This window comes from Aythya marila (genome assembly GCF_965140915.1).
Source record: "Aythya marila genome assembly, chromosome: 2".
NCBI classification, from domain to species: Eukaryota; Metazoa; Chordata; class Aves; order Anseriformes; family Anatidae; genus Aythya; species Aythya marila.
In genome coordinates, this window is record NC_139043.1 from 18,249,063 (window position 1) to 18,274,978 (window position 25,916).

At 38.5% G+C, this 25,916-nt stretch overlaps 1 protein-coding gene across 2 annotated transcripts in view; it reads right to left on the minus strand.

Annotated features, from left to right (window-relative positions):
• Positions 1-25,916, minus strand: part of GPR158 (G protein-coupled receptor 158) — a 195,242-nt gene that overhangs the window by 160,419 nt on the left and 8,907 nt on the right. For both annotated transcript variants that reach the window (XM_082754163.1, XM_082754162.1), the window contains exon 2: positions 20,367-20,472. In XM_082754163.1, the coding sequence (XP_082610289.1) occupies positions 20,367-20,472 (106 nt within the window). The remainder of the gene's footprint in view (positions 1-20,366; positions 20,473-25,916) is intronic.

Here is a 25,916-nt window from a genome sequence, read left to right on the forward strand (position 1 = left end):
CTTCCTTAAATAAAACCATCTGGTATTATGCCAACTGCTATTTCCACGGGCATGTTTTTAAGTGCTGATATAATAAACCTATCAGTGATGCCAACCTAAAAGACCATGGTTGGTTTAAGTAACCAACACACTTAGGGAAGAATCCTATGTAAATACAGAAGCATCAAAGATACGCAACCATAGTTCACTACAAATTTCATTTTTTTCATATCATTTACACATATAGAAATACAATACTTGCATGTGTTTCACATTTCAAATTCTCAATGGCAACAAAAAAGCTAAGCTAAAATATCAACACATATGAGATTTACTAAAATTATTTCCTATTTCATGACAGGCTACAGTTTGGGTAAAGATACCAACCCCTTTTTTTTTCTTTCCAAAATATTTTATCTACTCAGAAGCATAAACATTCAGAAAGAACAAAGGTAAGGATTCTGTTTGCCTGGAAGACTAAAGAAATTATAATCTTTGAATACAAGACCAGGCAAAATATCAAATAGTGAGATAGGAAGATTATATCACCTTTGAATTTAGTAATGGTGAAACACTATCTGGGATGTCTGCCAATTCCTGGTGTATAGAGTTTGTGAAGGAAGATGGTACTTTGGAGTAAATTCAGGAAAAAATCCATAAAAATGAGTTGAATTCCAGAAAATGTGCTTTACAGGAAGACTTCTTCATGATAAATGAGAGGATTAAGTTGTTCAGATTGAAATACATTTACACAAAGAAAGCAAATTTGATATGATTACCATCCAAATACCTACAGTGGACGAAGTTAACCAGTAGTAAAGCAAATCGTTAGATGAGGATGATGCTTACGTGGTATCTATGAATTGGTGTATAATATTATATGATCACAAAAATGATTTGAAGCTAGAAAAATGCAAGTATGGAAAAAGAGACATTTTCACTAGAAAAGTCCATCATAGGGCCAAACAGATTATTTACCATTTGAAATGCAAAACCAAGAAGGGATCTCTCCCTCTCCAAGTCATGGCCTTGTAGTCTACTAATTTCAGTGCAAGAATTCATGGATAACTCTATAACCCGTGCTGCACAATGTCTTGGTCTTTTGGTTTCTTTGCTTAGGAAATTACTACACAGAATTGCTTCACAAAAGATGTAACAAACAAATCCTGGGGTAATCTCTTCAAGTAATAACATAAAATCGGAAGGACTCTTGTTCAGTCTATATACCTGCTACTGCCATGTTATTTTTAATTCTATCAGTTAGTAATGCAGCTGGTGTCTTTAATTTTTGTTTGCTTCACCTTGAAATATTTACAGTCTTGGCAGACTGCAGAGATGGAGATTAAAGATGGAAGGACAAAAGAAAAAATGCTTGAAAATAGCTTTTAATAATTTTTCATTGAATAAAAATGAATGTTTAAGAATGTGCTTAGAGTAGGTGACAAAGAAACAATGACTCCTAGATTGTATGGCTCTTGCATTTAACAGCACTTTTTTTCCCTAATACCTTGCTATATCCATTGAATTGAGGTGTAACGGGAGTAGGGTGATAATCATCCTTCTCAGAGAATGCAATGGTCCTGTATTTCATTGATCTTATATTCATCATGCCTCTAACAATAGAGTTACAATAAAATTTGCACATCATTTCCTCCTTCTACTGACATATAAGATATGCAGAAAATAAAAAGATTTCCCTATTTCTCCTTAGTGCTCAGGGACCTATGCAATGATCCACATCAACAAGAAAATTCCAGTACTGTCTGGTCTATTAAAACTAATAATCAGTTCTACTGCTGTGGCAAAACTGACAAGTTAAAAAAAAAAATGTGATTTTTACTCAGTAGGGAAATCATCGTTTTTGCAACAGAAGAGAGAATGAAGAGATTCTTCTTCTCATTCAACAAATGAGATCCACAGGGCTCAACCTGTTTTATTTCCCCAAACCTCATTTCTTATCCCTCCCCATCATGAAATGAACCCCACATACACACTATTTTCTTTGCCTAGGGACTTTTACCAGCCTTGCTAGGTGATATAAGCACCATTGGTATTCTTTGTATGCCTTTATCAGTCTTCAGAAAAACAAAACGGCCTGCTTTCATTGTCAGACCAGAGTCTTCTAGGGTTCAGTTACCCAGACAAATGCCAATATGCCATTTTGATCTCCCCAGGCAACACCCGTTGTGGCATCACCCCAGCATGAGTTCAACCTGGGCACCGTGGTAACAGATAACAAAAAATGTTTTTAGAAATAGATTAACAGGTAGAGGAGTGCCAAGGAGAACCTCCATCCTTTACTGGATGCAGTGGGAAATGTGACTCCTGAGGATAAGGAAAAGGCTGAGATTCTCAATGCCTTCTTTACACCTGTCTTTCATAGTCAGACCACTTATCCTCACACAAGCGTAGGTTGGAGTAATCTGTCCCAAACTCTATTATCTGTCTTCACTACTGCTGCTGTTCAGGCTAGGAAGTTGAAAGCTGTCTTATTGATCAAACTCTGTCACTTTTACTCTTATTTAAGTGTGGAAATAGAGAGAAAAGAGTGACATGGGATGGCCCTATAAAACAACCCCATCTGGTACTACGAGTCTCCTCCAGAGGTGTGCAAAAAAAATTCACTACAAAGAAGGGTACCCCAAACATGAAAAGAGAACAGTCCTGTACTCTACTCTGATTGAGGACCACTTTAACAAGGTACTGACCTAATTTCATCAGTCACTTCCAAGCCAGGCTTCAAATCAGGAATGGATTTCAGCTTTTGCTGAAAATTAAGCGGCACTTCAGTACCACTGAGGTTTAAGTCCTTCTGTCCTGTTCCTGCTGCTTTCCTGTTCTCATATTGGTTGAAGGTCCTAGAACAGTTTTAAAATTAGAGCCTTCGATTTGAGGGTAAAAAATATTTTGACTTTAGACACTCAATGTATTTCTCTCATTGTTGTTTGCAGTGTTATACGGAAATAAAGCTCTCAAGCCTTTCTTCTTAATTTTTGGGGTTTTGTTTTTGTTTGTTTTTACTATTTTTAAAGTAAGGCCATTAAGGTCTAGCTATCCTACAGCCACTGAAGACAACACAGGTATTGTCATTAACTTCCCTGAGAATGTGCAATTCCTCAATTTGACCTCAAAGTGTCAGATAGAAAATTGTTTCAGTATTTGACTATTTCAAACAGATTATCAAAGCTTTCTTCGCTATATTCTTAGGAAAAACACCTTTGGCATGCTCAGCACCTATCAGTCACATGAGAATTGAGCTTTCAGTCTCTAAGGGCTGAGCCCTACTTCCAAAAACCACTTGTGTGTTTACATTCATGCTTTCTGACCTGCTTTTTTTTTCCAGTGGGAGTACACAACATAAAAAAAAATCAGTATTTATTTATAGTAATATGTCATAAATAAAAATGCCATTTTATTACAGTGAGCAACACAGGGTAAGTCCTGGAAGTCTTTTCACAGACTGTGTGTGAATACTAGTTTGCTTACCTTTCATTATCGCCATTGTTACCTACCAATTAAACGACAAATATTGCAGACACAGTGCATACAAATACTTGGGACAAGGTTAAAATAACATTTAAACCTGAAACTTTAACACACAAAAGGCGCCTGTCCAATGCCTTAAAGACCAAGTAACTTAGTTTCAACTGGATCAATGAGTTACTTTCTTATTTCTGAAATCAGCCATTTGTATCTACCTAGATGATGAACAAATGTGGTCAGATTTAATCCACTCAGACATTAACCTGATTTTGTCTCCTAAAAAGAAGCAAGAGCCCATATTAATATTGAGATTTCAAGCTGAGATGGTAGATTTGGAGATCTCCAGTTGAATTTGTATGGGTGGATGTTAAAATGAAAACATCTGTTAAAAATCATGAATACAGAAATTAGGTGGTAGCTGCAAATATAAAACGGCAAAGGGACGGGATAATAAAAACAAACAGAAAACTGAGTCACGTTTTGGGAATTTGGGGAGAACTAAATGCCTTACGTGTGGCAGTTACTAGAGCCAGGTCAAAATTGCTCAAATATACAAGGCTTGCTGATGATTGACAGTCAGAAACAGTTCCTTGGACTCTATGCAATACAGGCAAAAAACAGTGCAAGCAAGAAAAAGTAACCCTTTATTAACTGCCAATTAGCATTTAATTAACTTCAAATATTATACTTCCCCCTATCAGGGGGAAGTATAATTAAGACGTGAATCAAGCTGCAAGATATGCTTCCTTCTGCAAGGTATTTAAGTTGCACTCTTTCTTAAAATACCTAGATCTCAAATAAAAATACTTGTCTTCCCAGACAGGCACGCAGCTACATAAAAACAAACTTATCAACTATAACAGTAAAATAATTATCAAAAATGATGTACTCTTCTAGAGTTTCCAGTTTTAAAATTAGATCCAGCCATTTCACTTTGGGTAAACTGGACACCGTGACCTGGCTTGTTACAAACCAGCACTGGCAGGAACATTTTTATTAAAAAAACTGAGGATACAGGATCAAGTTTTGTTTTGTTTTGTTTGTTTTTTTGTTTGTTTGCTTTGTGTTTTCTTTTCCTTCATTAAATGGAAGGAAATATATCATATACAAAATGCATGAGCTGGGAGCGACAAAGATGAATAATGTATCCCTCACTTGTTTGCGTAATGGAGTTAGATCTATTTTGACTTCTCAGGCAAAGCAAAAGTAAAAAGTAATGGTTTTCGCACCTTCTTCCAGAAAGTCCTCACCAACTCATGTCCTACTGAAGGCCAGTGTATTCTAGAGAAAACTAACAAACTTCCAGCTAATGGGGGCACCCCTGTAAGAGAGCATTGCAAATTTTGCCAGTTGCATGGAGAAGCTACAGGAGAAATTCAAGGACACAGGCAGAAGGTGGCAGACAAACATCCATTTCTGCTCTGACGGCAAGACTTTGAGTGGTGGAGTGACAAACAAAGGTATTTCAGAGAGGTTTATTTTAACAGATTTAGGATCCTTTTACCCATAAACAACCTTATTCAACTTTTAATATTGTAGTTTCTCCCCAAATGAGCATTTTAGAAACCTCTGGGAGCTTCTAAATACTTTCAAAGCCTTAATCCTGAAACCAAAGGCTGAGTTGTGCATTTCAGATTGTATCTATGTAACTAGAAAATGTCAAAGTTTTCTCTTCCAGGAAAAAGAGAAGTAATAACCACAACAAATTTCTTTAGCAACCTTTGTACATGACTGAGATATAATAACTTGCACAGTACTTTAACTCCCTCCAAGTCTGACACCTCTTCAGCACCCACAGGGCAGGGCTGTGCAGTGAGGAGCTTCGTCCTACACCAAAGCCATGGCAGCAATGCCCAGCGAGGAGCAGAGCTGCACATCTCCGAAGGCTACATCAGACCAGCTGCTCTTGACGTGGTAGCCAAACTTCTCCATGTACACACGCCACTGCTGACTCGTATGGTTTTGGTGCAAATTTACACCAGTGCTCAAAGGTTTCAGAGCTACAGGTCTTGGAGAACCTGCATTTAGATCTCTGAAGATGCTTTTTCACTTCGGTGTCTGAACCGAAAGTATTTTGTTTGGATTGACTTGAAATCTTTTTTGGGCTGTGGAGGGCTTAAGGAGGATGTGGGACACTGCTTTTCTTGCTGAAACAAAGCATCCCAACTTTTCTACCACCATCCCAAAATAAATAAAACGTGTTAATTTTGTTTAATACACCAAAAAAGATCAAAGCAAACACCACAAAAACAAGGAAGAGATTACCCTTTTTTTTCCCCCCAATCTTTTAAGCTACTCTTGAAAGGCTGACATTGACCTCAAAACCAAAAGACATTTCCTCTCTGGCTACTCTGTAGGAGTATTCTCCTAGGACATTCCTGCAGAGGAGAAGGGATTAGCTTCTCAACTAACATTACTCCACTTTCACATAAACTAACATAAGATTTACGTAGAAATCTGTCAGCAATACCAAGGCATTTCTATTACAGAAAGACCCTTTTTGGCAAGAGGAATTTCCCCTGAAATTACAGACAGTTTTTCTCTCCACCAGCACTTAGTTCAATATTTTCTTCCTGAGCTCCTTGCACTTGTGGGGACTTTCTCTTAAGATTATTTCTGTGCAAAGATTTTGACAGTAAAAAAGTTTCCAATTTCAAATTCAAAGTGCCTCATGACAAAATATCTCATTCTTTCAGCAATAATGTCAAGTTTCTGTACTACAAATAGTTCTCTGCATTCTTTTAGACTTACACAGTTGATTACTTGCTCCTAACATCTTCAGCCACAAACCCTGAGATTCATAAATGATGTAGTAGTGTGAATTTTACAGCCAAGCATCAATGAGAAAATAGTAAAACAAGACAACTCTTCAACCATGTCAGGTTTTTTTGTCCTCATTTCATCCAAAAACGTATCAACATTAACAGCTGCTGAATTTCTGCAGTCCTTCAAATTGTGCCTGAAGTCATTACCAGGTCCCTCAGAGGGTTTGGTCCTGCAGCTGAAGAGGCTGGCATGCCAAAACTGTTACCATGGCTCTTGTAGGAATTTAAGGTGCGGGCAGCCCCAGTGTACTTGAAAGCCTTTATATCAGCTGTGGACAAATCAACTTTTTAAGTGGTTAATGAGCACTAGGTGCTCATTATTGTCTTTATGGGAACAGCTTCTTGCTCTGTGTTTTCTCAAGATTTCACATGAATCCTCATCTCCTTTAATAGCTAATATACTCTCTCTTACTAGGTTAAAAAAAAAAGTCTTGTAACAGAACAGCTTTGGCATTACCTTCTTTCTGAATAATCTAAAACTAATATTAAAAACAGGGATTTTTCTAAAGAAAGAACTGCCTGGTAGAAGTTTATATACAAGAGCAGTCTGAATTTAGAATCTAAAATATATTAGAAGTAACTTATCTTACTTGCTAATGTAACTTACTTTAACTTACCTTACTTGCTAATACTTACTATGCTTCCTACATAACACTCCACCAAATAAAGATGGTTCACTTACCACTAATAAAATCAATTAATTTAACAGGCCTCCATTTTTCTGTTTACCTATGATATTTAATAAAAAGTCTTTTTTTCCACCATCTGATTTGTTTAGTCAATATCCTCACCATGCTCTCTCAAATAATTATATCCTCAAGTAATAAGCTCCTGTTATTTATCTTTCATTACACTTTTTTTTTTTTAAGCTAAGAGTCCTGCTGATCTCTTTTCTTCATTACTTCTTGTGCCTCAAAGCATTTTTTTAATCAATTGAACACTGTTGTAATCTTCAAGTTCTAGGAGAAAAAAATAAAAATAAGAAAGGATCTCATTATTATTGTGACCTAAAAGACATTTGAGCTGTGTTTTACCGAGCAACAGCACTTAGCAAGGTGTACTGGCAACATGGCAATAGCTCATGGCTTCTCTGTCAGAATTCACTTGTGTACTGACAAGTAGGGCATAAATACTTTAAACACTTCAAACATGACCGTATAGGGACAAATACAACCCAGTTTTAAAATTACTGTCCTTCCACAGCTAACTTAACAGCATGACTTTCATGGACAGAGATTGACAAAGTAGTTCAACAACTGTTAGCTTTAATTATCATAACTATTTTCCTTAAAAGCCATAAGGAGCACTTCATTTCCAAGCTTCCAATCTAGCACCCATGACTACAAACCAACAAGAGGAAATTGATCATTCAAAATTGCCCAGACGGGTCTAAATCTATCCCATCATTAATTACTGCCCTAAAAACTTGCTTTGCTATTGATAATCTGATTTGTTACAAAAGTTACTGGAAAACCAAGTGCTTTTCCCAGTAAGTGCCACGTTTTCCCTATCATCCCAGCCCTTCTCCTTGACTTGAATATAGTCAACTTGTTTGCAACATCAATATTTTTTGCAAAGTCAATATTAGTCCTTATATCTGCTACATAGAACCCATTACACATTTTTCCCTGTGTAAGTGATTTGTTTGGAAAAAAAAAAAGTTAATACTTGTCCTCAGAAGAACTAGAGCATCTTCAGTATTCCGTATCCAATTGCAGAGCCTACCCACGTTGCCATCTCTCCTGAAGAAGCTACTCCAGAGGCCCTTACCGTGAAGATCAGATTACGTCTGCCTCTAAATTCTGGACTATGAGATCTGAAATAGCAGGCATTTTAACAGAGACAAGAAGAAGCACTATAATTCTTTGTGAGAAGGCAGATAAAAACAATCCAATTTTGAAGGGTTGAGAAATATTCATTTTGGAATCTACGTTGGAAATACCTCCAGGTGTTTTGAGAACTCACCATCCCTCCAGCATGCAATTTTTCACTCAAAGCACAGCCTCTTGGGTTCAGTCTCATGAGATCAGTGTCAGCAGTGGTCTAAGGGACAATCTACTTTGTTTTTTTTCTCCTTTTCACCCTACTTGTACAAAGTTAAAGTTCAGGTTCATAGCAGTTATCATTAGACTTTTTCCTTCAACTTCTTTCCAGCTACCACATTTTGGGGTAAATCTGCAAACTGTAAATTGCTTGTTTCAGCCTATTTCTCTAAAAACCTGTTGTCTTCTGGATAAAGATTGCCTAAGGCTCTTATTATAAGGTTCCACACTTCTTACATCTATTCTAAAAAAGGTTCACTCTGTTCACGTCTGTAGCTTTTCCCCTCCAAGTGCCAAGCAGGCAGTCTCAGGCAAGCATCCAAACTCTCCTTGTTTTCCTTCATACAGGCTGTTTTCAGGGAAGAGAGAAATGTGACCCGTCCGGTGCTTCTCCCCACCAAGCTTGCAGACTTCCGCAGGCTGCAAAGCGTTGGTTAGTCTCTCTCTACAAGATGTGATGTGGCAAATATATACAAGATTGATTCTGTAATCAAAATGTAGCAGGGAAGCTTAAGAAGGCACAAGGAAAATTGTCAAGAGGCACATTGGACATCCTTCACCAGCTTTCACTACAGAGTCAAGCTTAACAAGAATTAGGCTGTTAACTGTCCACTGAGTTAACAAATCTGGTAAAGACGCATGAAGGAAAAACAAAGCATCTTCTACTACACCTCTATTTTTGTTCCGATGTGTTAGGAATAGTTTTCACGTGTGAACAGAACTGGTTCAAAAATAGGCACAAGCTGTTGCTGATGCAGTGAGCCAGATGCTGCTACCTCTCGCAGCAGAGAGGCAGGGATCACATCATCATGAATAAAAACCCCTCATTCCTGCACAGCCCCTGGACTGCTCACAGCTCTGCTGTAGAGTTGAGCCATAAGCAGTTTCAAAGCAATCATCTTCACTTGAAATTCGTTACAAAGTAGTAAAATGTTTTAAGGTTTTTAAGTTTTGTTTTTCTCATGTGCATTAGTCAAGTTGTTACTGGTAAAAACTTCACAAATATGAGTGGCTGAAGCAGACGAGAAACCAGCTCAGAAGCAGAAAGCTCAATAATGGGGTTAGACTAAATAAAATCACACTGCACTGTTGTATAATTGTCTGGGTTTGGAAGACTCTCAGCCAATTTAGTTTACAAGAGACATCAAAGAGGAGGAGACAATTTACTATACTTCAAAAACCCTCAGCAATTGAAATAGTAACAAGATCAAAGGTACACACGATGAAATGATTCAGCACTTCTGTGACTTTATAGAATAGATTTCAAGCCAAAGGGGAGTATTAGATAATATAATCTTATCAACTCTATAGCACAGACCACACTGCTTCAAACAAAACACCTCTGCCCTGAGCCCAGGAGCATGGGAATGACTAACACACATCTTCCAGAAAGGTTCCTGGTCTGCAGCCATAAGCCGGAGAGCACGGACTGGACTGCATTTGGATTTGGGTATTTTATTAGGTAGTCAACCTAGAGAGGAGTAAAGCAATTGAAAAGAAGAATATGTCATTTCTTGTTTTAAAATTTTATATTGAAATACACATCTATACACTCTGAAAATTTAAGCAAGAGCTAGGGAAAATTTAATGAGACGTTGATTTCAAAGTCAGTGCATCATCTATTCCATGTATTCCAACATTCATCATCTAGCACTGTGATAATCAAGATATAGAAAAATAGGGAAAACACTCTAAAATTTGGTGCAGTGCAATAGCATGACAAGGATACAAGATGGGACTCCTTATAATCATGTACTCAAAGAAAATATTTTTAGGTTACACTTGTAACAAAAATGACATAATGCATCATCTCTGTTGAATAATGTTAGAAAGTAGCTAAAATAATCTACTGATATATAATTACAGGCAACTCAATCACCTGTGGAAAAGAAACATAACTGAAAAATGCATTAAACCTCTAAAAATAATTCTTCTTTAAGTGGCTAAGTAATGTTTCATAAAAATCGCTTTTCATAATTACATAGACCATAGCAATAAAGTGGTCCCTTAGAAAGCAATCATCATTATGTAGTCCCATCCTGCAAGAAAATGCAAACTTCAGAATTAAAGTTCACTAGTACCAGGAGGAAAAAAAAAAAATAGGTTTTTTGTTTAAGAAATCTTCCAAAATATCCGTATCGAGATGGTTGAAGCATCTTATTTAGACATTTCAAACAAGCGTCCTCCTAGCTATCCACAGAAGTCAGTGTAGGTGAACCACCAAGAAATGCTTCCTTCAGGTAACATAATGCAGTATTCAATTTGCAGAGCTCTAGAACAATATGAAATCAGGAATATAAGCTCTACAGGGCAAATATTTGCTCTGTTTTTGCAATGTCTCATATAACAGGGTCCCAGCCCACAGCTAACACTCTTAGCCAGTACTGAGACACCAACTTATATGTAGTCACTAGATTTTATTTCATCTAGAAACACATATAATTCCTCAAAACATGGACTTTACAAATCAAGGTGTTAGAAACTTATTTTCCTATGTTTTCTGTGGTATATACAATTCCATTTGGTGGCAAAATGATTAACATCAGGGTAACAATTTATGACATGCATAAAACCAGCTTGTGCTATGTCTTGGACATTTAAAAATATAGGTGTGTTTTATCATGCCTCGTAAAAGTTTACAAGTTCTGGAGTGCCTCCGACTTCCTTTCTTGGAAGAAAGATGTTTGGCCTATGCTAAAATAGCAGCTGTTTAGCCCCCAGAGCCTGTAGCAGAGCACGGGGCCACATGCTAGGCCAGGAGCAGCATCTCCCAAGCCTCTGTTACATCTCATCACGGAGCAGTCACCATCTAGTGCAAACAATAATTGTTCACATTCCCTATACGTCTGCACACACAGGCATGCATGCCCATGCATACGATGTGTATACACAGACAGATGTAAATGAATATGCAGACACAAAAACTATTCAAATAAGTCACCACTAATTCAATTTCTCAGCTCTAGTGAAAGCTCTTAGGTCAGACTAACTGTGTTAGCTTTATTTTCAAATGTTTTGGATGAAAGTTACAGGACTCTCTTCACCTAAATCGGAATGCAGAGTTATACCACTCCATGAATATTACTTTTTTCCCAGATAACTATATTCGAAAGATGAAAAAATAAACAATGATGGAATGGGGGTGGAAAGCAAATACTGTACTCTGGCGGAGTAGAACTTGGTAAGCAAACCCTACTGTCTATTTTATGCAAGTAAATAGAAATTGATTTCCCTGTGAACAACAGTTGTGGCAAATCTAGGGGCTAAGTTTAGCCGCAGAGGAATTCTAATCTTGCTACAAACAGAAAACAACGCAATATTACAAATAGAAGACTGTCTCATCTGTTTCTACAGTAAAATTTACTTTTCCTCACCATCTCTTCTGAGTAAAGGAAGTATCCAAGACAGTAAATATTGTATTTATCTTCAATAGCTTACATGCATAAGATGTTGAGAAGTATTTTTCTTTTTCTACTTATTCACTGAAGAAATAAGAGTAAAACCCTTGCATGAGACGAATGAAAAAGAAAGGCATTAATAAGATGAAGCTCAGTAATGGATTATAAACTAGCCAGAACAAAAAAGAAAACAAATATTCAAAAAGATAAAAAGAGTAGAATCAAACACTCTGCGTTCCCATATTAGGGACAGTGCTTAATATATTCGTGATCTGAAACAAGATAAGGTGACAAAGCAATGAGGAGGCACCAAAAAAAAGTAGTTTAGCAAATGCAGTGCCAAATTTCTAGATTAGCAGCTGCCCAGTGATTGGGTGACCTGATAGCCATCAGTTTGCGGTACTGGAAAATGCAAACAAGAATAAATGATGTGAATTACTGGCAGCTAAACAAAAGCAAAGACAAACAAAAAAACAGTTCTGCATTTGCAAAGAGACATTGAGAAAAGAAACAATTCACCTTCTACCAGAAGTCACCAACAAAAGTATTTTAATATCCACTGCTCTAAAAGCTATGAAAGGGCATTCAAAAATAAAGCTATATGAGTTTCCATTAAAGCTATTGCTATGGCTTTGAATATGAAAATTCAGCAGCTACTTTCTTTAGTTTTTCATCTTGGGATCTTTAATATGTGTTCAATCTAATTTTATAGAAAAAGTAGAATAGTTACTGGAATAAAAGGAACGAACTTTCTCCTTAAGGCTAAATTAAACTTGTCTCTTGTGCAGGTATCATGAAGTATAAAAAAAGCAGGAGAAGCAGTTGCTACATTTAATAAAAATGTTATGATAAGGGAGACAATCTTTTTCCATTGGTTTAGTCAGAGCATTATCTACTCTCTCAAGCCCATGTTTTTTCAATAAAAATAATTTGCTGTAGAATACTTGCACAAGCAGAATTTTTGTATTTTTACAAACAAAAAAACCTTCCGCATTATATGGCCTGAGTATACAAATAGCTAAGTATCCGATTCAGGAGCCGTCTGTGCAGTTCACATGAAGTTGGCACCCTCTGCAATGACAAGAAGTGTGGTAGTACCACATTTAGCTAAGAGGATTTTGGGTGGTTTGTTCATTTTTGACTATTCTGTCAGAATGGAAGATCAGTAAGAAAATCTGTTCAGACACAAGTTTACAAAAATGCATCAGGATGCTTACTCATCCTGTAGGCATCTGGAGTGTGGGGTGGATGCGTACCATCCACACCCCAATACCCCTCTCCAAAGACAACCCAAGACTGGGCCCTGGCTGGAGAGCAACATGACTCACTTTCAACTCACACACTCTACATAACTTCGTGCAGAAACCAAACTGGAGAGAGCAATTTGCACACCTGGAAGTAACACGTCAGTCTGAGCGAGCAGGAGGTCTATCAGCTGAGAGAATATTTTTCCTGTGTCCCAGCTCTACGATGTGGGTAACAGTCTTTATGTTATCTCACAAGATACTGGAGCACTTGCATGTCCTCAGAAATACGCACATCCATTCTCATGTAGGAGGGACCAAACACTTTGGCACCAAATTAGCATCCATTTATCTAATCACACTCATTACTTAGGGACAGGCACTTCTTTACTGTGAGGGTGACAGGGCACTGGCACAGGCTGCCCAGGGAGGTTGTGGAGTCTCCTTCTCTGCAGATATTCAAAACCCGCCTGGGTGCCATCCTGTGCAATGTGCCTTAGGTGATCCTGCTTGGTAAGGGGGTTGGATTAGATGATCTTCACAGGTCCCTTCCAACCTCAGCCATGCTACAACTGTGATTTTTCAGATATTGTACAGACCTCTGAATGTGCTGGTAACAAATGAAAATCCTGGATGAATGAAGTTCTGCTGCATTTATACTAGATTTGACAAAGCTACCATCACTTCATGTGTAGGAAAGGTAACTCAGCCAGTTTCCCAAAGGAGAATAATCCAGCCTGGCTACAGTCCCCAGGCTCCTGCTGTAAGGTTTTCTGTGGCCACGGGTAGACCTTGACCTGCAGTTTCATGCCCCAGCCACAGGACATTAGTTTGCCAGTCTCTCTCCAAGGATGAGCTCCTGTGCCCGTCCTCCCTCTGTGACTTCTCCTTTGCTTCTACCAGGCACACTTTGTCCATGTCCCATTAGCTAACTAGGTACCTGGGCCATCACCTCTTTCCTTCCCAAACACAAGGGGAAAACTTATTCCTCCCCCACCTACTGCTGTTACACGAGCTTTTTCATACTCTCTCAGATTCTCTCCAATGCACATCTGTAAAAACAGAGATAAAACCTGTAACTTGGAAGGATTTGGAAGGGGGGTGAGAAACACTCCTATCCCCAATCCCTTGAGCCACCTAACCTCATACAAGTGTCCTTTCCTATAGAGTTTGCCTTTATTTTTATTTTTTTCCTGACAAAGTTTAATCATTTCACTTCAAGGAAGAAAAAAACACACAGCAGTAAGAAAACAAGAATCTGAAGACAAAGACTAAGGGACCCTAATTGCTAGCTACTGCTGCTTCTCCAGAATGAAGGTGTAAGGATCACTCGATTCCCATATCCACATGAAATGAAATAAGCATACAGGGCCTAGGCCTCCTTGAGTGCATGTCAGTGTTCTGCAAATCCAGCAAGAGTAACTTCTTTTTACTTTATTTTTAAAACAGTTCACCTTATCCTGCAAGGACTGGTTCAGCTAATCAGTGTTGTCCCACGTAATGATGGTATGTCCAGCAGAGAAAGATCTGAAAGCTGTACCAACAGATGTGAAAGAACTACCAGTAACAGATGCCATGCAATGATTGCCTATCAACTAAAAAAAAAAAAAAAGCTACATCTCTGCTATTTTAATTTTTGTCAGACAGCACTCAGTCATCTATAGCTTTTCACTTTTTAATCTGGGGAAAGGAAAAGCACTGCAAATAGAACTGACTTGGACAAATTTAGATGCTCGTTAATACTGCTAAGATGAAAGGAAACATTACAAAGGTTTTCTTTAGAATAACACAGAAAACCAAGAGTAACTCTTCAAAACAGAGTCATTTAAGATTTTTTTTTCTGAAAAGGCAAAGATAGCTGTAGCTAAGCAACCTGGCTGCTCTTTACACTGAAAGTTGGTTTTCATAGCACCTTGTTTATCACTGAAAGCTCTGACAAACCTTTATCTATGACAGGACAGACACTCCTTTCTGCTTCTGAAAGCAAAAAGCGCTGGCTATTTTTTCTTTACCTGTGTATTAAACTGAGCTGCTCCCTTCCTATCTTAGATTTCCCCTTTGGCCCAGGATTTGATGCCATATTTAGTAGTTATATTCTACCACTTAAGATCTTGTTTTCTTCTAAGGGGAAATATCACCTCACATACAGCAGGAGAAGTACCAGCATAGAGAGTGTATCTTGAATGCAATCTGTAACTCCAGGGATGATGATTGCTTCCAAATTAAAAGTTAACTATATCCTGTAAACCCTGCTCACTGTCAGACTGTATTGCCAACACACACCTTGGTTTTTAAATTCATCTCATTCTGACTGCATTTTTCCTAATGGACAGAAAATTCATGTAAGTAGTAATCAAAATCAATGTCACTGGATATGACCCACAGGGTTATGACTTTTAACTTCTTGTGAGGCTTCCTCTCCCATGGAGTATGTGCATTAAATGGCCTTTTCCCACTTTGACAAAGGCATCTGCTTGGAAAACCTGGAAAGCACTTTTGTTTTTCCTTTCTCCCAACTCCCATTACACTTGTATTGTTAACCACACACACCCCTCGCCTTTTTGTTGGTTGCCTGTAACACTGTGTAAACTGTAGTAAAATGCAATGGTCACCGGTGTTTTTGCCTGCTAAACAGGAAAAAAACCTGACTGTATTGTTCCCATATTGTTTCCTTCCTCCATTGGTTGTGTTTGTGCAGAATAAATACACAGGAGGCCTGTGCATCTTCCTACAAACACAAATATACACATGCTATATACAGACAGCAGTGAAGCTTTTTTTGTTTACTCTGCCTCCCTCATTCCCTCTAGATATTTTTGCACGCTGTCATTTGTGGAATACTGTTGCAACCCAGAGAGATGTCAGCTGAGCCTGCCTCACAGTGCAAGTTGTTGGCAGTCTCATTAAGGCTGGGGGAACGGCGTGGAAGCCACTGCAGTTTTCACAGGCTGATGCTGCTGGCTGCAAGTGTTCGGCCAAGCTCGATGTGCTATGCCAGCTGATTTCTTCAAACATTTCTCTGCCTTGATTTTATCGTCAGTGTCCCAACAAGGACTCTAAAGTCATTACCAGAAGTGGAAGCAGTTACCGACAGAATGTATGGGGAGATAACCTTGTATATTAAGAGAAAAATCTTTAAATCTTTCAAACACTAAAAGTGCATGCTTTCTTACCCTCATACCCAACCTTGCCTGTACAATGAAAGCATATTCTGTTTGTTATTAGGAAACTTTTTTTTCCTGTTAATTTCAGAATTATCTTTAATATTTTGTTCCCTACCCAACTCATTTGATTATTTCTTGTCTTGCACATATTACCCACCTCACCCACTGCAAATTACCTGTGTATTTTTTTCCAGGGAAGAAGGCAGAAAGGAGAGTGCAGCTCTGTGCTTCACCATGGGTTGTCCTTTCTTACCCCAGGCCAAGAACAGAGCACCTGGCCACAGTCCCCTTCCTTTTTGGCTGATATGGTTAAAAAAAAAAAAAAAAAAAACTGAAGCAGACTTTTATCACTTTTACAGTTTGGCTTCACCATGCAAAGCCTCACCTAACTGCCTGCCTCATCATCTGAAGGTTGAAGGAAGCAATGACTGTTCTCCCAGTTCATCTAGGCTGCTATGAAGTCAGGGATGGGCACAAAAGAGAGCAAGTCAGGAAAAAAAAAATATGACTGTATACTAGGGACCTTGGTAGCCAATTTAAAAGTGGTGGAATCTAAGATTTCAGTCCCTGTTCCCAGAGTTTGCTTTTAGAATTCAATTTGAGTGCACCATAGAAAAAGCAAGGTATTTAAGAGTCAACTTTCCATGTCCTAAGGAACACCTAGGAGAGAGAGTGATTAAAGGAGAAATAGGATGCCTAGGCATTTTCTCTATTTGAGTAGTAATAATCTTCAATTCCCCAACCACACGCTATTTTTCTTTCAAGCAAGGAAGAGCACTACAATTATTCCATCACACAATCAGGTTAGATTTGAGACCTCCCAAAGCTAAATCACAGTGTCACAAATTAGGATCATTTTCTAATGATTCTGTGCCAGAGTGCATAAAGGCAATACAGTATTTTGAGTAGAAATATCTGTGTTTTCTCTTAGACATTAGGAACCATACTTTTTTGTTTGTTCTTGATGTTTTAGCCTTAGCACATAAAGACCTCTGGTTTATTCAGCTCCCAGCATGTTTACATTTGCCGTAATGCACCTCCTCCTCTCTAAACTCATTTTTGTTTGGAAGAAAAACATTTTAGAACAGTACAGAAAGTAGGAAAATTTACCTGAAGCATCTGGGAAATATTAGCCACTACAAAACTGAAGTAAGACAAAATAAAGAAGCCTCTTAGTAACTTGTGAGCTGTTTTATTTTCTCCATTCCCTCAGTCACCTCCTTTCCCTTTTCTCTGTCACTTGCTATATTTTTGTAGTGTTAGACAAGGAAAAAGAGATTTCTCTCTGAAATATTGAGCTTTATGCCTTAGACTTAATGGCACTGGTACCTGGCCTAGCAGTAAGGGCAGTGCAGTAACCAAAATTCCAGAGAGAACTGGGAACTTGACTAAGCCAAAGGCTTACCAAAAGGTCTGTGGAAAAATAATGCACTGCTGAATGCTCGAGTCATTAAAAAAAAAAAAAAAAAAAAAAAAAATGATGAAGCAGGGTCTAACAAGCTTAAATCTGTGCCCCCTTTCTTTATTCTGCTTGAGACTGACTTTGTAACCTGGGACAAAGCATTCCAGCATCAGCAGGTATTTCTGCATCTTCATCTAAGAAGATGAAAGCAAGGATGGGCAACATCATTTCAGTAGCATTTATAAGACACACTGTATGGAAAGCATTACTGCACAGCTATGTAACCTACCCTTACTCTACAGTGCAGATTTTGTTTAAACAAAGTGTGAAAAGCAGCATATGAGATCCGTTTTTATAAAAAAAAAAAAAAAAAAAAAAAAAAAGAAGACCCCTCCTAAAGCGACCACAGAGGAAAAGGAGATGGTCCACATATTATTCCTAGCAACTACCTATCCGCAATGTCACTGTTATTAGGCAAGGAGTCTCATCATCTTCAGATGCAATAAGGAAAAGCACTCCCTGCTGACAAGCTGCATGTTGGTCTGGGGGAGGTTGGCATTACCTTCTTTCAGCCATGAGACCCTTGCTGATTTAACACTAATAAATGTCAAGGGCAGATGAGAGGTTTCTGCTCTACGTATGAGTTGAAAAGCTGTTCATGCAGTGGCATTCATTTCCTTACCCACATTATTAAAACCATAAGCTGTGAACATTAGCCCAGCTCACATATTACAGCATCACTCATTAAACAACTCCTGTTCCCATGAGTAACACTGCTTATCTGTGCTTTAGTAGAGAAAGGAGGAATTCAAATCTGAGGTTAAGACACCTACATTTAAGTATCTACATCTAGGTGTCACTAGATGCCTAAGAGGCTTTGATACACCATGAAGGTCTAGGTAGTAAAATTGGCAGAGCAGCCAAGGACATTCTTTTTTTCTTTTGTAGAAGTAGAGCAGAAGCAGAACAGAAGATATATTTTATTTATGCAGTAAGCTTACTAAAATAAAATCATGCATCTTTCCAGTATGAAAAATAGAGCATCCTTTGTAACATCAGCCCAATATCCCAGCATGAAGAACTAATCTGTAATGTACATCTCACATCTTAAGTAAAATGTTTAAAAAAAAAAGTTATTCTCTCCCTCAGCAGGTAAGAAACACCCACCATGCTCTCAGCAGGAGAGTGAAGCCCAGACTGCAGAGAACCCAGCCCTGGCTCATATCTTCTGGAGACACCGTCCCTGCCTTAGTAGTCCATGCCTTGCACCTTATTTCAAGAGGGAGTAGCTTTTTACTTTCTTCTGTGTGCAGGACACACAGTTAAGGACTTAGATTTGGCAAAATATATATATATAGTTTTGAAATTACCTCCAGTGTGGTTTCACTCTGATTATGTTTTGCTTAATGTTAAGAATACAGAGCATGATTCAGAACCCATTACAGCTAAGAGTGGGCTTTGAACCAGTCCAAAGGTACATTAAAGCTTGCCGGTGATACTTCTTCATTATTTCCATTGTACTTTTACATGTGTTTTTCTTGGTCTTCTCATAAGATTTCTTTTCCCCCTCCCTTTTCTTCGCTGCAGGAAGAAACGTAACTTACCATCCCACCCCTCTGCTGACATTTCTACTCATAAGACATTAGGAAAAGGAGGAGCACTTGTCAAAACACATAGTCATGTACAGGATAACTAGCATACACTAAAAAACAAGGTTTATCAGATCTCAGAACAGTATTTTCTTCTAGGAGGAAACATGAGACATCGAAAATCATTCCCTTCAATTTAGAAGTCAAAAACTAATTGACAAAGAAAAAAAACATTTGCAGAAATATTTACATTTAGTTTTTATTTCTCAAACAACATTTCTTATTTTGTATATATTTTAAGAAAAAAAAAAGTGAAAAATACCAAAAAAGGTGTTTACAGCAATTCCGAGTTTTTCTTGCTCAAAAATGTTAACCAATGAATTCCTCAAAACAAACTTTTCCTAAATTTAGATTTGGTTTGGATAGAACTGCATTTTACAAGTAGTTTGGTAAACAACTCCAAATTTCATTCAATTTTCAAATTTCTTTCAGCTTTCAATTTCCCCTGTGCTTTGTGCTTTCTGAAAGTACAGAAGTACACAAAGAACAGTCTCACAGATAACAAATGTGCACCTTTGAAAACAACATTATATGTAATCAAAAAAATCACTGAATATATTGTAGCTTTAAGTTTCATTGCGTACATGTGATTTGCCAAGCTGAATGATCTATGATACATTGACAGACGGAGCCAGACACAGGCCTTCAGAAGAAAGGGGAAGCAGGAAGGAGTTGAACAGAAACATTTAGTCAGCTCTGTCAAAATGTTGGCATTTCTATTAAAAAAGAATTATAGCATCCAATTTTGTTATTCTGCATCATTCTTGCAAGAGACCAAACTTCTCTGAATAAACAGTACCAGCATTTTAGCCACTTTTACTGCATTTTATAAGACTGTCCACTCAAAAGAGATACTCACATTAAAGTTTATTTTAACTTTGAATGTAAAATAATGGGTTTTGATTGACTCACAAGAACTTCATTAATCATTTCGCAGATATTCTTTGTTCCTATAGCTAATATTTCTGCACAGTAACTTAACTTCTGCTTTAATGCCAATATTCCTAAACTGCAGGCATTCCTGAAACTCATGCATACCATAACACCTTGCACAGGAATGTCTGTCCAGTCCATAAACCACATTTAGAGTCTATAGAACAGCTAGCACTTATACTACAGAAAGTTATTCATAATGGAAAGACTCTCTGTTGAGGTCTAGCTTGGTTCCTTACAAACATACCTCAGAGTTGTTGAGATGACATCTGTGTGTTCCCGAGAACCACCCCTCACTCGAGCACTGGTCGATATCCACCTTCTGCAGATTTATGTCCACTTTAACGACACCTCTGAAAAAGAGAAAACAGCCTTGAACACAATGACTACAGAAATACACCAAACTTCTTTACAATGCTATAACCTGCCAAGCAGGACTACATTTGTCCTCTAAATATGGAATTTGATATGTCTGAGAAGAGAAATGTGGAGTTTTGTGCTCCCAAAGCCATGCTCGCAGAGACATATTCATATGTTAGAGCTCACTGAGTTGCATTATGGCACGAAAGCTGCAAATCTCATGCACTCGATAGATGTAAGGTGGCAGGTATGAAAAAGTTACGCACTCAAATAATTTAACACCCTTCACATTTTACGATGCAGCAAAGAACTAAAATAAGCACAATGAGTGACCTGCTTTGTCTCAGAAACCAGCAGCCTCACCAGCCAAACCGGAGGGCACACTGAGCACTGGGGCCAGGGAGTACCCAGAACCATATGAGTGCCATGCCAGGTGACAACATCCTCCCTTTTACCCCAGGGAATGATGTTTGCCAAAACCATTGTGCAAAAATTCACACCCAGACCCCCCCCTCTCTGCACATCCCCTCGACTACATTGATATATCAGCAATTTAATTCCTCTCACAGAGATGCAAGCCACTATAGAAGGGCAGCACAGTCCAGGAGTAGGCCACTGATGCCTACGAAGCCAAAAAAAAAAGGTTCCTCCATACACAAGTCCTTGATGACTGTCTGAACTATTTTAGTTGGACACCAAGAACGTTTGTGTTTTCTTCATCAAAAGTTCCCCTTAATTTTTTATGAATGAAGAGCTAACAACCAATTTCAAACCCAGTGCTCCATTTTATAAAAAGAAACTCAGAAATCACCACAAGAAAACAAAAGCTGTAAGTTTGGAGTCACATTTCTAAAAAAACCTCCAACAATTTCCTCATTTTCTCTAAAATCATCTCCAAGATGACTTCAGATGTGGAACATTTATAGCATCAGCTTGTGAAAGTAGCTGTGACTGCTCTGGACTTGGCAAAAATGTTGCCATGCAAATTTTGGTAGGTCATAAGAGACTCACTCAACTGATAAACGCTCTCTACTGATTTTCTAAGTCTAGGGTACCACTTCTTATAAGTCAACAGTTTCAGCCACTTCAGACTAAAGCTTTGATTTCCACCATGTGACCTTGCATGGCACAACAACCACCAGCCCCCTTTCAGGCAGTGGACTACCCTCCCAGCTACTAATCCTCACCTTTACCAAGGACAGAAGTGGTGCAACATTACCTCTTAATTTCCTAATGTCAGATTTCAGAAACAAATAGCCTAACATACATGCTGTAGTTACATCAATGGTACCAAAATGCTTCTAAATCATTTCTTATGATACCATTCTCTAGGTCTTCCAAAGGCACTCTACAGACTGTTCTTCACTTTCAGAGCTTTGTCAGATTCAACATACCATAGTCACACTTTTCAGAGATCTCCTCTTCAGGCCTTGGGATGCACCAAAAGCTTTTCCCAAGAGATCTCAAAGGACCAAGGACATGGTCACCTTTGCTCACCTCAAAGCATGTTGACTCTTTTAACTAAAGTACAATATATATAAGAATTGTAACAATAAATAATAGTGCTACAGAGCCATACATTTGAGGGGTCGCTTGTGAACGAAATCAGAACATGGGTAAGGGCGAGCTTGCTCAAAACAGGACAATACTGCTCCCTCTTATCTAACAGCAGTATGACCAAGAGCAAAGTGTCCACACCAGCTATATCTGGACATTTATCCTCATACATGCTAGATAGTCATTGGAGAAACACAAGGAATCAGAGGAAGACTGCATTAGGAACCTATATGCCAAAATAAGAAGTTCGTACAGATGCTCTTCATCCCCTTGCCTCTATCTCCTGCTAAAATCTACACAATCTGATACTGGACACGCTTTAAAATCTCTTGAAATATCTAAGCATAGGTTGTGGCAAATTCAGCTGGAAATAGCACACACCATGCTTTTGGAATACACAAAAATATTTTTAATTCATAGCTCTATTTCCAGTCTTGTTTTGAACATCAGCCTCCTCAGGGACTGCTAAAACTACAGTTCCTCCCCTCCCAATTGCTTTTTCCATGGTTCCCGGTAACCACTGGCCTCAGGGGAAAAGCTGCCACACTGTACACACTAATGCTCCCTAAAATGTTTATGTTGGTGGGTTACAGGCTTATCTTAACCTCGTGAGAAGACACCTGCTTCAGTTGTTCCTGGAGTACATAGAGTAAGCAGATGTAACTAACTCCTCAACAGGTCACACGCAGACCCCACCAGGTAGATTTCTGGTATTTTCTGGACTTTTCTGAACATAAATACTAATGTGTAGGCCAGGGACAAGACCTGCTTATTAATGATTTCACTTTAGCTGCACACAGGTGTAAAGAGCTCAAGCGCATGAAGCAAGCAGCAGGCCCAGGACTAGGGCAAGTCCCTGCCTTCTCAGTTCATCCTATACACAAGGGACTTTGGTAAGGGTCTCTCAAGCATTAGGTTGTCACTGACTACTCTAAAGAAACTAGTTTATGTGGTAGGAAAAAGAGTGTTGATATATCCTTACTAAGGCTGCAACAGGTTCACCTGGGAGACTCTCCAAACACCTTAGGAAAGTAGGCCTTCAGTTCCTTTACAGGGAAAGCTTTTCCCTTGCATGCATTTATTTTTTAACTGGTCAAAGAGGCAACTCTCCTTTCCCTCTACAAAGGCTTCTGGAAAGAGACAAAATGAAAATGAAGGGTAAACTGATCACTGCTGGGGCATGAGGAATAGTTACAAAGCACACACACACAGCTAGAGTTTGCCAAGTGGTATCACTGACCATTTCCATGTCCTCCGTCCAAGGCCCAGCATCCACTTCAGCAGCAGGCCCACTTTTTCCCCTGCCCTAAGTTTGCTAACAACATGCTTACAGAAGTGTTTCTTGTTGCCCTTCATGTTTCTTGTCAGATCCAACCCCAGATGTGCTTTGGTTTCCCTAACCCCATCCACACTCAAAGTCTCCAGAGTAGGATTACCTGAGCCTGCTTCCACCTCTCATGCACTTCCATTTCATGTTTGAGTTTTGACAGTTTTTTGTCAGGCCAATGTGGCTGAACAGCCACAATTACTTATTTTCAAACTATTTCCACAACGCTTTATCCAGAAACACTACAAAGTACTTTGATTTTAAACAACGCGTTTTCCATTTGAATTCTCATGTTAAAACTTCTCACAAGAACACTTGCCTTTCCACAAAGCCCAATCTTCAAGACCTCGGTACAGATATTTCTATCCTTTCTACCTTCTTGTGTCTGCAGTTCTGTAGCACAACCTGAACTTCTGATACAGTTACGCTGTTCTGCTTTGTCCTTTTCCCAGGGCTTTATGAGTTTGTGGTGAAAATCCACAGGAAGGAAGAACAGTGCAGTCCAGAAGCAGGACTATGAAGATCTCTCCTGAGTGTTAAAAAATACTACAGCTTTCCACTGTCTTCCCTCACGGCACATTTTAACCCTTTTTCACTGTACCTCTGCAATATGCTCGTCTCATGGTAACGTCACAGTTCTGCTGAGGTAGTACCAGGCTCTTGCAACTACTTGATGATACATAACGCTTTCAAAGGAAAGAAGTTTAAGTGTACATGTGGCATTTACGAAAGGCATCATGATGGTACAGACTTATACTGCATTCATTTGGGACGCTTTGCCATTTGAAAGCACCATCTCAGACTCATACCCTACCAACATTACGCATAGGGTACACCAATATGTACGTGATGCTGTATTTCTGAAATTCATCTGTGATTAATACAGTAGCTGGCACAGCCCAGCTAGACACCCACATTTTCACTTATTTTTGATTCAGCATTCGGAAAATGGAACATATGGAAGAACACATCCTCCTATTATGTATACAGACCAACTACCTGTAAGTGTTACATTTATTGGACTAACTGGAAATAATTGCAGAAATAATCTGCTCTCTCAATAGAAGTGATCAAGACAAACGTCAACTGTATGACAGTCAACTCAGTTTGTCAGCATAACACATTCATCCACGCTGACAGTGCTGCCTGGCTGAACTCAAGCCACTGTGATAAGTTAATAACAATATTACTGGTAATTGTGGACCATCTGGCAAGTAAGTATATTTTGTTAATCTCCTTATAACTATAAATATTTGTTTTCTGCCACAATTTTAAAGTCCTTACACACAAAAAAAAAAACACTAAAGATTAAAGTTTGTGCTTAACATTTTGGACAACTATAGATGAAGAATTGGTTGAATTGTACATAACAGATAATCATTGAAGTATGTCATCAAGGATTTTGTCGGGTCAGAGGTTTGATTTAAGAGGCTTTCATGTCTGTCTTAATTTCCAGTACCACTGTTTGTTGGCATTCTGTTTGCCTCAAAATCTGTGCCAGAAATTGATTTAAGCTTATTTTCTCAACCTACCAGCTATCTTGATAGTTTCAGTAGTTATAATATTTCATTGTAACAACTTGTTGTAAAACCTGTAGATACAGAAGATTTTTTTGCCTGTACTGTCTCACTAAAAAAAAGAAAAAAAAAAAAAAAACACAGATGGAACATCTTCCCTTTCTCCCATCCAGCTCAAGCCAGAGCTGCACAGAACAGCCTGCCTGCATTCAAATGGTGACAAACAACGTCTTTGTCCTCTAGATCTTCAGAAGCTTTTGGCACAGAGGTCATCGTAGCTCAGCTAAACAGGCATTCAAAATTTGTCTTCTAGGTTTGTTCACTTAATGCTGTGTCTGTAAGCATCGCAAGCAAATAGGAGAATCTGATACCAAATGTATGAATAAGATCCTTACAATAATCAGTTCTGTAATAAACAGTAAACATCAAGGGCATTAAAGCCTATTAATTGAAGAATCAGAGAAACCTTCTGAAATTTAGACGTAAAGAGAACCAGATACAGTAGCAGATCCTTTAACATTAAAGGTTGTAGAGAAAAGTCTCTCCAAGTTATAACGAAGCCTTTCAAAAGCACCAACAATACCATATATATTTTATCTGACTGATGACAAATCCTGTCTAAGCATGAATCCTGCATGCCTCAGTAGAATGTAAACTTCCTCATGATGTGTTGCGTTAGAAACCAGGGGAAAACAAAATCACTGTGGTGGGTTTAAAGAGACAAACAAATGGCCCTCACCAGCCACAATTAAGGTATCAGGCATGGTTACTCCATGCCAAAGCAGACATCATCCCTCAAATCTAAATGCCTTCCTAGGTTCTTAGTACCATATTCATTCACACCCCACAAGTTATCCTTGAGAAGTCTTCCTTACCAAAAAAAAAAGGAAAAACAATGAAACGAGAAAAATGAATTCTGTACTGATGTCCCAAATCTGCAAATCCACACACCTCTAGATAAATGCATACTGTAATTAGCATAGCAAAGGTTTTCAGGTTGGAAACCTCTGTGCCTTCTCATTTTGCAAACTGGCTC